At 41.3% G+C, this 13,830-nt stretch overlaps 1 protein-coding gene across 1 annotated transcript in view; it reads left to right on the top strand.

The window, feature by feature from the left end:
* Positions 1 to 5,244: 5,244 nt before the first annotated feature.
* Noc3l (NOC3 like DNA replication regulator) overlaps positions 5,245 to 13,830 on the top strand; it is a 30,106-nt gene continuing 21,520 nt past the window's right edge. Inside the window, exons 1-6 of the mRNA XM_034485926.2 lie at positions 5,245 to 5,400; positions 6,332 to 6,539; positions 8,414 to 8,546; positions 9,415 to 9,572; positions 10,112 to 10,165; positions 12,432 to 12,562. Coding sequence (XP_034341817.1) covers positions 5,392 to 5,400; positions 6,332 to 6,539; positions 8,414 to 8,546; positions 9,415 to 9,572; positions 10,112 to 10,165; positions 12,432 to 12,562 — 693 coding nt within the window. The 5' untranslated portion in view covers positions 5,245 to 5,391. The remainder of the gene's footprint in view (positions 5,401 to 6,331; positions 6,540 to 8,413; positions 8,547 to 9,414; positions 9,573 to 10,111; positions 10,166 to 12,431; positions 12,563 to 13,830) is intronic.

Genomic DNA, 13,830 nt, shown 5'->3' with positions numbered 1-13,830 from the left:
AATCAATTCAGTGGAGCTAATGTTTATTTCATAAGATTATTGGCAATTAGAGAAAATAAGTTACACTTTGTTTGGAAACATTAAGTGCTTAAATAAGTGGAAGCATGCAATTGTCTTAGGTTTGACTCTGAATTCAAATTTCACAGCTTGATATTCATTAACTCATATTAGCTGTAGGTACCTGTTCTACAACGAGGACCAGCCCTATTAAGGAAAGGACAGGGCTCACATGGCCCTACCTCTTACTTCAGAGCGCTTGGCTCTCAAAGATTCTGGAAGACCCTTGTCTTTAGTTGGGTATCCTCTGCTGAGCCCATCAGGTTCCAGCGGAGAGCTACAAACTCTTGGGCACACAGATGGCCCTGGTTAATCTTGGTAGATCACAAAAAAGAACAGACATGAATGTGTGAGACAGATCTGTGGGGAACGTGGAGGGTGCAGGGATGATGGGAGGTTGGAGGTCAGTATACAAGCCATATATATGAGAAATCACAAGAATGATTTTAGTTATAGCATGAAATGTCCTTCCTCTCACAGAGAGGACACAGTAGTTTACAGTCATCTGTAGTTTCTCCTCCTACTTCAGAGATGATACTCATATAACCTTCATGACAGCATATTGTTATACTTGTTCTAATATATTATTAGTTATTCTGTTATTTTTCTTGTGTGCCCAACTGATAATCCTTGTGTCTTCATAAGGAAAACCTAGTACTTAAGGCTCAATAATATCTCTGATTTCTGGTTTTGAAACACATCCTCTGCAGATAACACTAGATGTTAACAATTCTAAGTGGATGTACCTAAGAATGTAACCTTTTTTAGAAATAGGGCCTTTCCAGAAATAACCAATTTAATTTCAGGTCCTTAGGTTGTGTCCTTAATCCAGTTAAGTACCATAAGAGAAGACAGCCATGTGAAGGCACAGAGACAAAAGGAAAATGTTAAATAAAGATGGAGGCAGAGCCTGGAGTATCCACAAGCCAAAGGCTGTCAAGGTTTGCTAACTGTCACAGAATGTCCGAAGTGTCAGAAATGAGAACAGAGGCTTCTAAAAAGGAACCATCTATGTCAATGCCTTGATTTTTAGACTTGTAGCCTTAGGAATGCTGAGAGAACACAGCATTTGGGTGTAAATAAATTTTTTTGAAGATAAGCCCAGGAGTCACTGATTATTATAGGATATAAAAGTAAGGGGCTGGAGAGATGGCTCAGAGGTTAAGAGTGATGACTGCCCTTCCAGAGGTTCTGAGTTCAATTCCCAGCAACCACAAGGTGGCTCACAACCATCTATTAATGGAATCTGATGCCCTCTTCTGGTATGTCTGAAGAGAACAACAGGATACTCACATACATACAATAAATAAATCTTTAAAAAATAAATAAATAAAAGTGAGACCAGAAAGAGAAGGACCCTGATAGTGTGATTGTGAGGGGGAAGTTTGAAGATCGAGCTCAACCGTTCCGTGAACCTTTGCACGATGTCTCCAAGGACATTGGCATAAATATTCGTGTCATTAGTCTTCCTTGGCTGCTCTAACACATTACCTCAAACTTAGTGACTTAAAGCAATAGAAAGTCATTCTCTCATAGTTTCAGAGACCAGAGGGGAGATTTGGTTTCTGCTCTCTGATTCCCTTGGCGGCTGCTGGAATTTCTACCTTTTTATTAATTAGATGATTTGCACAAAATGATCAGTTTCACTATGACATTCCATAGATGAGTAGAGCACACTTCAGTAATATTTACCCCTCTAACCTTTCCATCCTTTCCACGTGGTCCCTCTCCCTCCCAATGATTCTTATTTCTACTTTAATGCCTTAAAACTCAAGATTCCAAATATGTGAAAGAATGATATTTTTCTGAGCATACCTTATTTTATTATGATGATCTCCAGTTCCAATCATTTTACTGCAAATAATATAATTTCATTCCTTTCATTTTTTTTAACCCTTTAGATCCTCTGGAACAAGAGTTAGAGACAGTTGGGAGCTCCCATGTAGAGGCAGAGAATTGAACCCAGGTCCTCTGGAAGAACAGTCTGGACTCTTATCTATTGAGCCTTCTCCCCAGGCCCATAATTTAATTCTTCATACTTGAATAATGCTCCATTGTCTACATTTCATTTTTCCTTTACCTCTTTCCTTCTTCCTTCCTTCCTTCCTTCCTTCCTTCCTTCCTTCCTTCCTTTTTGTGGTGTGTGTGTGTGTGTTTGAGTATTAAGCCTAGAGCCTTACATGTGTTAGGCAAGCACTATTCCACTAAGTTAAATACTCAATTCTCTTTTTACTTTAAAGTTTTTGAGGCATGAGCCTGAAGAATGGCTTAGGGTAAGAGTGCTTGTGGCTCTTCCACAGGGACAGAACTCAGTTCTCAGTACCCGTGTCTGGTGGCTCATAATCACCTGTAATCCCAACTCCAGGGAATCTTACTCCCTCTTCTTCTGGACCCCAGGGGCACCCACAGACACGAGGCATATACACACATATAAATTTATAAAAGAAATCTGAACCAAAAATTTTGGAGAGGTCTCATTAAGTTGTCAAGCCCGACCTTGAACTTGTGACAATCCTGTCTGACCTTCTTGAGTGGCTGGGACAATAGATTTGTACCATTAGTCTCAGCTACATTTTCTTTATCCAGTCATTCAGTGATGATCAGCTGAGCTGATTTCATACTTTGGCTATTATGAATAGTGCTGCAAAGAATATCTCCTACATTGAAGAAGCTTGAGAGAGAAGGAATAGAAGATCCTGGGGAAGAGATGGCTGAGAGAGCCAAGGGCACCTGTATTCTAATGCAGAGAGGGGATTTCAGGGGAGGGGAGAAAGAGAAGACAGAAGAGAACTTAGCATCAAATGTAGCCAAGTAACCCAGTGAAGCTAAAGAGAGAAACACTAACACTGTATACCCTTTGGAGAAAACCACAACTTGGAGCTTCTTGGTTAGCCTCCTATGACCAGCTTCAGTGGAATGTCACAGGAAGGTTCAGATGAGTGAACATATCTCCCCAGAGGACTCACAGGAATCTTCCAGCATGACTCCTTCAATGCTGTTTGGTATAGCCCATTGATCCCTACTAGTCTGTATCCAGAAAATTTCAGATTAAGTCAAGAAGACAAGCAAGCATAAATTAGGCTTAACAGTGGGTTAGCTGAAATGGTGATAAACTGGAGTGGACAGAATCAAAAAGCTGATTAGATTAAGTTAGCAGGAATCATGAAAGCTTCCATTTTCAAATTTGCTTTCAAACAAAAGCTGGTTGATCTCAAGACAGGAGGCAGTGTGGCAACAAACTGTTTTAAAATGAACCAAAGATTTTACTTGATTATAAACTTAAATATAAAATGAGCAAAGAATAAGATGCAGTTCCTTTAAAAACTAGCACAGGGGGCTGGAGAAATAGCTCAGTAGTCTAGAGTACTGGTTGCTTTTGCAGAGAGCTAGGGTTCAATTCCCAGAAGCCACTTGGTTACTCACAACTATCCATAACTCCAGTTCTAAGGAGTTTGACACCCTCTTCTGACCTGTACCAGGCGAACGTGGTGCACATGCATACATGTAGGCAAACATACATAAAAGGCTAGCTCAGAGTTGGTTATGATAACAGGGAAGAGGAAGAGGAAACACAAGGATGACGATTTTCCTTGGAAGGAGAAAGACAAAACAAGAATTAAAAGGAGAAAACATCATTAGAGAAAAATAGTGAAGAGCTGTTTGGGAATAGGCGAACTGGGAGGGAAATACAGGGAAAGGCAGAGGGCAAGATGATTGACAGAAGAATAAGAAACATGGAGTTAGTTTTGAGCAGGACCGGGGATGCCTCATCCTTGGAATAACCAGAGGCAAGCTGAAGAAGTGGGAGTAACTGTTGATATGTTTGGGAAGGAATTCAGGCATTTGGTAAGAAAGAGCACGGACTGATGTTTTCAATTTATGTGATGATGTAATCTAACAGTGAGACAGGCTCTACTGTTTCCAAGACAGGGTGTGGAGAGAGAGAGAACAGGGAGAAAGAAGGGAGGCAAAACGCCAGATAGAAGGCGTATTTCTCAGAAGTGAAAAGCAGAAAGGACTAGTTTTCTTAGTCTCTGTAAGAACACCACTGTTGATGATCTCAGTGTCCTTTGGGCTTCTTCTGGCTTATCTCACCAGCTCAGGACTGTGAGGCCAACTGTGTCAGGGTTCTGCTCAAGAATGATACGCTTAACCCTGGGCATGGAGGCTTTACTCTGTAATTAGTTCTTGGGAGACTGAGACAGGAGCAAATTGAGTTGCGGGGGGGAGGGGGGGGGATCAGTTAACAATAACGTCTCTTTTTTTAACCTTTGATAGCCTCAAGTTCAAACACAAGCCTTTGCTTTTTTTTTTTTTTTTTTTTTTAATTTATTTTTATTTGTATATAGATGTGGATGGATGCCTGCCTGAGGAGGCCAGAAGAGGTCCTCAGAATCCCTGGAGCTGGAGGTATAGATGGATGTATTGGGAACAGAACTCGGGACTTCTGGAAGAGCAGCAAGCACTCTTAAACACTGAGCCATTTCTCTAGCCCAGTGTTTTGTTTTTTAATTTAGGAAAAAGTCATTGGGAGACAAGTACTTGAAAAACACGTTCTTGCAATGCTTAAATCTTCCTGCTGGAGTTAACGATTCAGTCAGAATTACTAAGCAGATCGCATCTTTATCAAAAGGTAACAGAATCCTAATTCTGCAAGTCTCATCAATACGGTACTTTATCCTATAATGGTTAAACCCAAAGAAAAAACGATTCCACAGTAAAACCATAGACTTTTTCTTTAGACAGGGTCTACACTGTATAGATTAGGCTCTGTCTGTGGACCAGGCCTTGAACTCACAGTGATCCACCTGCCTCTACCGCCCAGTGTTGGGATTAAAGACGTTTTGGTTGGTGGAAGGTGGTGAGAACTCTTTCATCATTCCGTACAAAGCTCCAGTGCCTGTGGAAGGGTGGCTTCCAGTAAAGAAGCTGCGGTCGGCCTCTAGAAGACCCAGAAGACGAGTACCGCAACAGGCGGAGCCACAAGATGCAGGCAATGAAAACGCCAAGCCTGTCTTTTACAGGACTTAAAAGGAATCCGGGCGGGAACCTGTTTGAGTCCTTCAGCTGGGTTGGCCGCCCAGCCTCAGTGATTCTCACCCGGGTCAGACTGTGAGCACCTGAGCGTGAGAACAGAGCCACTAGGGGGTGCACGCGCTGCGGCCCGAAGAGGAAGTCCCGCCTCCTGTTTCCGGATGCAGAAAAAGGAGAAGCTGAAAGCGGCTTCCGGTTTGAGAAAGGTTGTGCTTTGGGCACGTGTGTCTTTTCCACCGGGCTCTTGCGTGTCCCTCCGTCCGGGTGATCTTTTTTGTGGTACTTCTTGCAGGCCTAAGGATGAAGGCGGTGAGTGCTCTTGGAACCCCGGTGCTGTGAGTTCTAGTTACTCGGGTTGACAGGGTCCCCCTCTGCCTGGCTTAGCTTTCTCTTAAGTTTTGACTCTGGTATAGGGGTCGGTGGCCGAAATTGGTGCTCCCGGGCGGCTCTGCGCACCATCCACTTCGGGCTCTTTCAGTGGTTTTTGCTTCTTCGCCCACTATGTCCAGGACAGCCTCAGGGAGCAGATGTGAGACCAGCACTGGGCCCTGCATCCGAAGGATGTCAGGCTGAAGGGTTTTCCCAGACTGCCTCTCGAACCCTTTTTCTATACATGAGAAGCAAGTCTAAACTTGAACCTATTTTATGAGTCACTAGATCCAAGAGAGCCTATTTCTCCCTTAAAGTTTAAGGAGATAGGAAGGCTGGTGATTTTCGCAGATGGAGAGGGAATTTAGAAGTTAGCCTTGGGATTTGGATTACAAAGTACCTATCAGCGAGAGAGTTGGAATAACTTCTGAAACCTTCGCTTTCTTATGTGTTATGTGAGGATCAGTATTTAGGGTGTTGGGAAGTTCAAACTTTGTAAATAATAAAACATCAATAAATGTCCGTTGTTGTTAAAGGTATCCATTATTTTGCTCTGAATGTGTTACAGTACCAGTGTTAGACTAGCGTTGAATGACCATTTGCCACAAGATAAGAGATTCTTTTCAGATTATACAGGTGAGAGACTAGATTGAGATCACGGGGAAATCCTGTATTGGGTAACTAATGCTCTAGTACCGTTCTGTAGGATTGCTTACTGCTGTACGTGGGGTTTAGTTCTTACACAGGATCCACGGTTTTGAGACATTTGTGAGATTGGTCGTATTTAATTTATAAACTGTTTTCCTTAACCTGATTTTAAAAATAATGTAAATGTCTTAGCTGTAGTGTTTCTTTTGTTGTTGTTTTCTAGAGAAGAAATAAAAAGCAGGTCCCAAGCTTTCGAAAGCTGATCAAAACTAGTAAAGTGAAACTCGAAAACAAGCTGAAAAATAAGCAATTTAAACAGCAAAGTACCGTCAAGAAGTACCGAAAAGAGCAGAGGAAACTAAGGCAAGCCGTAAAAGATGCTGTGTCTAAAAAACCCATTCCACTGGAGGATCCAAAGAGCAAACGACCAGGTAATGGAAGTGTTCACTTACCCTAGTTCTCATTAGTTATTCTGAAATATTTTCCATGGGAATGACTTGTTTTCTACTGACCACTCATCCTGTGTTCAGATCTTTATGGGTCAAGGTAAGGAGAGAATTCCTTTATGTTTTACCACAGTCAGTGTGGAAAAACAACTCAGGATCATATGCACTGTGAGAAAGCGAGCTTCTCTTTTTAGTTGGCAGACCTGAAAATGTACTTGGGAGATGCTCAGAGTAGCTGTGTAAATTTTGGGTCACATGTCAGGGCTGCCAGCTTCCCATTCAGCTTCCCGTTCACTGAGAGTTAGCCGAGGTTAGCACGCTTAGTTTTGCTCCATTCTTCGCCATGCTGCCAATAGGTATTTCCTTTTCTAAACTTGTGGTTTTCTTTCTACTCGTAGACTTGGAGCGAAATTCAGCTGTAATTGTCTGGGTTGTTTTGTAGAACTATCTAAGAACCCCAGCTCCTCAAAACAGGAGAAGAATTTGACCGTTTTAAAATCGAGACAGTTCTCAAGCTGATGTAACTGTTCATTGTTCAATACCCATCTCTTTCTCTTAACCCTGATGTAGTCTGACTTAGATGCAGCATTGTTGTGATGGGTAATGATCATTTGATTGGAAGTCAGGAATAAAAATCTCTTGATTTTATTTGTTTGTTTTGTTGCTAGCCATGTAGTCTTGGTTGGTCACTCAATCTCCAATCAAGGAACAATGAGTTGGATGATTAGATACTTTCAGAGATCTCTTCTGTCTGCCTTTTACAATTTGAAAAGTGTAATATGCTAATAGTTCCTTAAGAAAGGAAAAGCAAAAGGTTTCTTTATTTTTGCAACTTAGTATCTAAGTGACATTCTCAGGGAGGAATAAAAGAAAAAGACAGATGCAAACACTGTTGAAGGTAATAGGAAGACATTGAAGGATTCTTACAAAAGTAGGAGGCCAGGTCCTTGGATGATGGGATGATGAGAAGTGAGGCAGGTGAGGGGGTTAGAAGTATAATGACAGAGAAAAAGTTCATCAACGAAACACACTAATTTCTGATTTGAGGAGTGGACTATTAGTTTAAGGTAGATAGGAGTTTTAGTCTGTGCAATGTTTATATAGCAGTATTTATCCATTCTATGAGGAAGGTAGAGTTTTGTTAGGGAAGACAGTACGATTGTTTTGTTCACAGTTGAATTTTGTGCACTCAAAAGGGTTTTGGGCACTTAGTTGTTACTGTTTTTTAATATATAATTATATGTATTTATGTAACTAAGAGATGGATAAAGAGGAACAGGGAAAATGAGCAGATAGAGAAGTTAGAATGACATGAGTGAGGTTGGGGTTTTGATAGACATGAGTGCCTTAAATGTAGAAGGAAAAGTTGCTGAGTGTATTACAGGAGGGTGGGTGAGGTGTTACCATGCAGTCTAAGTGAAGGAATAAAAGGAGAGCACACTGGTGTATAGGACAGCATGTGGTTGAAGGAATAAAGCTCTATATCCGTAGTTATAAAACAGCACTGGAAGTAACCAAATGATACTGGGAGGACAGGTGACTGGTCAAAGGGTGAGCATCAAGGCTTGGAACCTGGCCTTTGGAGACGGCAGATGAAATGAAGCCAAAATCACTGGAGATGAGAAGGTTCTAGTGGGCTCAGCTATGTCTCAGATGCCCAGAGACATGGCTCGGAATACATGGAAACATTTACTTTTAGATTTCAGGAATCAGAGATACCAAGATGCTAGGTCCTTTGCCTGGAAAACAATTGTCACCAAGCCTTCTTTGGGAGTACTGGAGGGAAGGCAGGTGACAGTAGAAAAATGCACAATTCTAATACTTCTGTTTTGTTTTGTTTTGTTTTTTTGGTGGAACAGTTAAAAGGATGGAGAGGGAAGAGGAAGAGGAGGAAGAAGCCCTTCCTTTAGATATGATGGATGAAGATGACTTACAGCTGATGAAAGATTTAGGACAAAAAGCATCTTTTCTCACAAGAGATCTTTCTTCTAGGTAATAGTTCATCTGAATTATAACTGAATTACAGTGTTACAATTTCATCTGAATTATGACTGAATTATAGTGGTACAAGTGTGGTTCTGATTTTTTTTTCTCATGGTTTCTCAACATCAGAGCCAGGACCCAATACATACTAGACTCATGTTGTCACTATGTACCCCAAGGTGTACTATGAGTGATGGTCCTCCTGCCTCAGCTTTCAGCATGCTGAGATTATAGGCATGTATCATCGTGCCTTGTTTACAATAGACTTTGAAAATGATAGGTACTTGTGTGGGTTAGTTTTTTTGTTAGCTTGCAAAAGCTAGAGTGATCTGAAAAGAGCAACCCCACTTGCGAAAGTGTTCCATCAGGTTGACTTACAGCAGTGGTGCTCAATCTTCCTCATGGGACCCTTAATACCGCTCCTCACGATGTGCTGACCCCAGCCATAAAATTGCTTTTGTTGCTACTTCGTAATTAACTTTGCTACTGTTAAGAATCGTAATGTAAATATTTTTGGAGACTGAGGTTTGTCAAGAGGGTTGCAGACTATAGGTTGAGAACCACTGCCTTATAGGCAAGCCTGTGGGGCATTTTCTTGACTGAAGTTTTGATGCAGAAGGGCCCAGCCCACGGTAGGCAGTGCCATCCCTTGGCATGTGTTCCTGGGCGTTGTAAGAAAAACTGAACAAGCCAATAAGCACTGCTCCTCCATAGCTTCTGCTTCAGTTCCTTCCTTGAGTTCCTGCCCTTCCTGATGGACAACTGTAAGATGAAAGAAACCCTTTCCTCTCCAAGTTGCTTTGGTTTCTGATGCTTATTACAGCAGTAGAGACCCAGCCAGAACAGTACCCTTTAAAACTGAGAACTTTTTCTGCAGTGAACCAGTTCACGTCAAGAAACGAAAGCATGAGAGTGTGATAGAAAAATATGAAAAAGTGCCGAGAACTCTGCAAACGGCACCAGAAAAGGAGTTGATTCACCTGCTTCCCATCAAGGATAAGAGTGGCATAATCCCACAGACTCGGGAGAAGCCCGGTGAGTCTCATGGCTGACTTACTAGTTACACCTAGTTTTCACTAATAGAGCACAGTTATTTTTTTTTTTTTTCATTCAAAGTTTAATTGTATTTTAGCTTTTAGTCATACTCACAGAATAAGAGTAGCTGCCATTAGCATATAGCAGACTCGGTGATGCTGGCCAAGGTACACTCAATTCTTTCAGATATCTGTTGCATTCAGACTGCAACTAGAGCTACAAGGTTTGGGTGATGATCTCTTCAAAGAGGGAAGGGGATGGGACAGAGGTAGAGAAAGAAAGAGAAGATGTTTTTGTGAAACAAAACAGAAAAGGGCAAACGTCAAAGACAAAATTAAAGTGATTTATAGCAAAGCATGTACTCATGAAACCCCATCAAGACAAACCAGATTCTGCCACCTTCCAGTAACTTTGTTGACGATTCCTCAATGATTGCTTATCCTGAGATCTGTGATAGCCACTGCTCAGCTCATGTCGTCTCTGTTTTTGTTTTACCACGTAATGTTATCATGACTTTAATGTGTAAATCTGTCCAATAGTCACTGACATCCAGCAAGAAGAAGAGGAGGAGGAAGAGCTGGAAGTTGAGGAAGGTAATGAGACTTGTCCTTGTGTCTGATTTATTCGGGTTAGTTCGGGAGTTGCTCTTTGACATGATGAGTTAATTTGAGGCGGTGTACCTAGAGTGGGCATCATGGAGTGCTGCTCCAAAGGCCATTTTCTATGTTTGAAAGGCTCACCTTACGGAATTTGATAGGCTTTTTTCATGAATGGATTAATTAATTTGCTTTACATTGGTATACTTTTTATTACGGAAAAATGTGAACAGGTTTCTCAATGGTGGGGCAAACATGAAGAATTGAAATTGTTACTGTTTGAATCCTTTTAATTATAAAAGAAGGACTTAAAACTATTTTTAAGATAGCAAAATTGAATTTTTTAATGTGAAATTTCTTTTTAAGGATAATTGTGCTAGTGTATGTCTTTTTCAGATATTGAAATGTGGGTTTTTAGTATTTAAAACATTTTTTGCTGCTTATTTAAGTCTTTTAAATGATATTTTTATTTATTGTATTGTGCATGTGTTGGTATGAGCTCAGAGCACAATCTTGGCAATAGGCTCCTTCTGCTTGCTGAGCCATCTTTTTTTTTTTTTATTATTCTAGTTATTTACATTTCAGATTTTATCCCCTTTCCCCTTTTCCCATTCCCCCTCACCCAGGAACTCCCTATCCAGGCTCCCCTCCTGCTGCTTCTATGAGGATGTGCCTCCCATCTACCCACTTCCCCCTCCCCACCCTCGAATTCCCCCACACTGGGGCATCCAGCCTTCATGGGACCAAGGACCTCAACTCCCACCAATGCCTGACAAGGTCATCCTCCACTGCATATATAGCTGGAGCCATGGGTCCCTCCATGAGTGTTCCCAGGCTGGCGGTTTAGACCCTGGGAGCTCGGGTTGCTATTGTCGTTCTTCCCATGGGGCTGCAAACCCCTTCAGTTCCTTCAGTCTTCTAACTCCTCCATTGGGAACCCCATGATCAGTTCAATGGTTAGCTTCGAGCATCCTCCTCTGTATATGTCAGATTCTGGCAGAGCTGCTCAGGAGACAGCTATACCAGCCTCCTGTCAACATGTACTTCCTGGCATCCACATTAGGGTCTGTGTTTGTTGACTGCACATGGGATGGATCCCCAAGTAGGACAGTTTCCAGACGATCCCTCCTCCAATCTCTGCTCCATACTTTGTCCCCTTTCTTGCCCCCTTGACTATTTTGTTACTCTTAAGAATGACCTAAGCACCCACACTTGGTCTTCCTTCTTCTTGAGCTTCATGTGGTTTATGAGTTGTATCTTGGGTATTCTTACTGTCTCCAAGCTTCACCTTTTTTTTTTTTTTTTTTTCTTCTGACTGGCTCTTGTACTGTAGCTCAGGTTCACCTGGAACTTAATTTATGTCCCAAGATGGCCTCAAATTTATAGCAGTCCTGAGTCAGCCTACTGAATGCTGGGATTACAAGTGTGAGCAACCATGTCTGGTAGAATAGTTTTAACTGATAAAAATTAACCTGAAACTATATTTTACTTAAAACTGTTAGTTTAGAATATATGACAACAAGCTGGTCAAATTTTATTTTTAGCTTGGCAACCTCATTAAAAATGTATATGAGATTATAGATCAACTGTATTAAACTGGATTCAGTCATACAGATTGTACTTATGTGTTTATTACCTAGTTTCATTCTTAAGGTATCAGTCAAAGCACTACACAGAGTTGAAAACAAAAGTGTTTTGTACCTTAAAGAAAAACTAGTCAGAGCTGAGCAGAGATAGCACACACCTTTAATCCCAGCACTCGGGAAGGAGCCAGAAGCAGGCGGATCTCAGTTCAAGGCCAGCCTGGTGTACAGAGTGAGTTCTAGGACAGCCATGGCTGCATGGACCAGCCCTGTCTCAAGAAACAAACAAACCATCAAACAAACAAAGCAAGCAAACAAACAAAGGACAAGAAGAGCTGAGTCCCGGTGGGTGTTTCTTTCTTTAGCTAATGGAATTGTGGGTTTGTTAGCAGTGTAGTTAAGAGTTTGAGCTTAGGCTTTGGGTCCATATCTGTTAGGTTTTGAAACTGAAGTTAGTCAAGCTGCTTTGTTTGCTTTTGTTTTCTTATCTACAAAATGACACAGGTGAGTGCCAGTAAGAATGGTAGTACCTGTTCTATATGATTGTTGAGAGGCTGAGACACTACAATAAACACAGAGTCTCCATTATCTTCAGTAATGTTTAGTATGAATTTAGTATGAATTTATTAGTTCTCTGTGAATAAAGGAATATTTAAGGAGAAAAACCCCATGTCTTTCAGAGGTCATCGAAGACCCCAGGCAAGAGCTGACCATAGAAGAGCATGTGATCGAGAGAAAGAAGAAACTACAGGACAAGAAAATACAGATTGCAGCCTTGGCATCTGCTATTCTGTCAGATCCAGAAAGTCATGTGAGTGGTTTTAATTATATATAAACCACAGTGTGTTAAAGAGTGCTGGTTCCCTATAAGCACACACAACTGGAAAGAATGAACTAACATAGATTTGAGTTGAATGAAGAATAGATGGAATCTTAGTTTCATCCTGTGTCTCAGCCTAATTTCTTTCATGAGCTTGGAACAACCGTTTAGATGCTGAGATTTATTTTCCTCATTTGTAAGTAAAGATACAGGACTTATCTTGGTAACTCTGAAGGTAGTAAGTGTCTACAACTTTACTTTATTAGGCAAGAGGGGTCTTCCTACAGATTTGCCCGACTGGTTTATAGAGGTGTGTGTGAATGTATGTATGTGTGTGTATGCACCATGCTCCCAAGAGTGGGTGGCATGTATGATGATGAAACCCAGGGCCTCAGGCATGCTAAAAAAGTTTGGCATATCACTGAGCTACTTTCCCAGCCCTACAGCTGTCTGTCTGTGTCTGTCTGTCAGTCAGGGTCTTTTTAGACTGGCCTCAAACTACCCTGGGTTTTGGGATATTATGTGTACCATCATGCCTATCTCTATAGTTACTAATAAGGAACTTTTTATATAAAAGTCAGTGGAATCGGTTCAGGAATATAGTAAATAGGAAATACCATGCAAACCTTAGCACTTGGGAAGCTGAGGCAGGAGGATTGCCACTAGTTCAAGATCAGCCTGTAAGTAATATCCTGTCTCAAAAACCATAGAAACACAGAGGAGGAGGCAGAAAAAGAGGCAGGAGGGAATACTAGAGGAAAGAGGAAAAGAGAACAAGGGAGGAAGGAAATGAGGAGTGAAGTAGATCGAGCTACAGAAAACTGCTAGGAACTCGTGGGCGGGGGAAGTGGGGCAGGGGAACTGGTGAATGTGAACACAAGAAATCTCAGGGTCAGTCTTGTCTTCGCCAACTGCTGTTTGAGATAGGGTAAGTCATTTTATTTTATCCAAGGGTCACTTTATTCTTTAAAAAAGAAACACTTGAAACCCTTTGTTGTGGGGATTAAATGAGAATAAATATAAGACTGTATTAAGTGATGTCATTCCTGTTATATTGACTTTCTCAACATCTGAGTATGACAGGTATTTATTGAATTAGATTTACATTAAACATTATTTATTATCATGGAGGAAGGGATGTGTCAGAGAATGTGGGTGTCAGAGAACAACTCTGTGGAGTGGGTTCTCTGGTTTCGTCTTTACATGGGCTCCAGGGATTGAACTCAGGTTTTTAGTCCTGCTCATGTGAGCCAAACTCT

The sequence above is a fragment of the Arvicanthis niloticus genome, chromosome 1 (genome assembly GCF_011762505.2).
Source record: "Arvicanthis niloticus isolate mArvNil1 chromosome 1, mArvNil1.pat.X, whole genome shotgun sequence".
NCBI lineage: Eukaryota > Metazoa > Chordata > Mammalia > Rodentia > Muridae > Arvicanthis > Arvicanthis niloticus.
The sequence above is the reverse complement of the archived record's forward strand: the minus strand, read 5'-3'. Positions and strand labels throughout refer to the sequence as shown.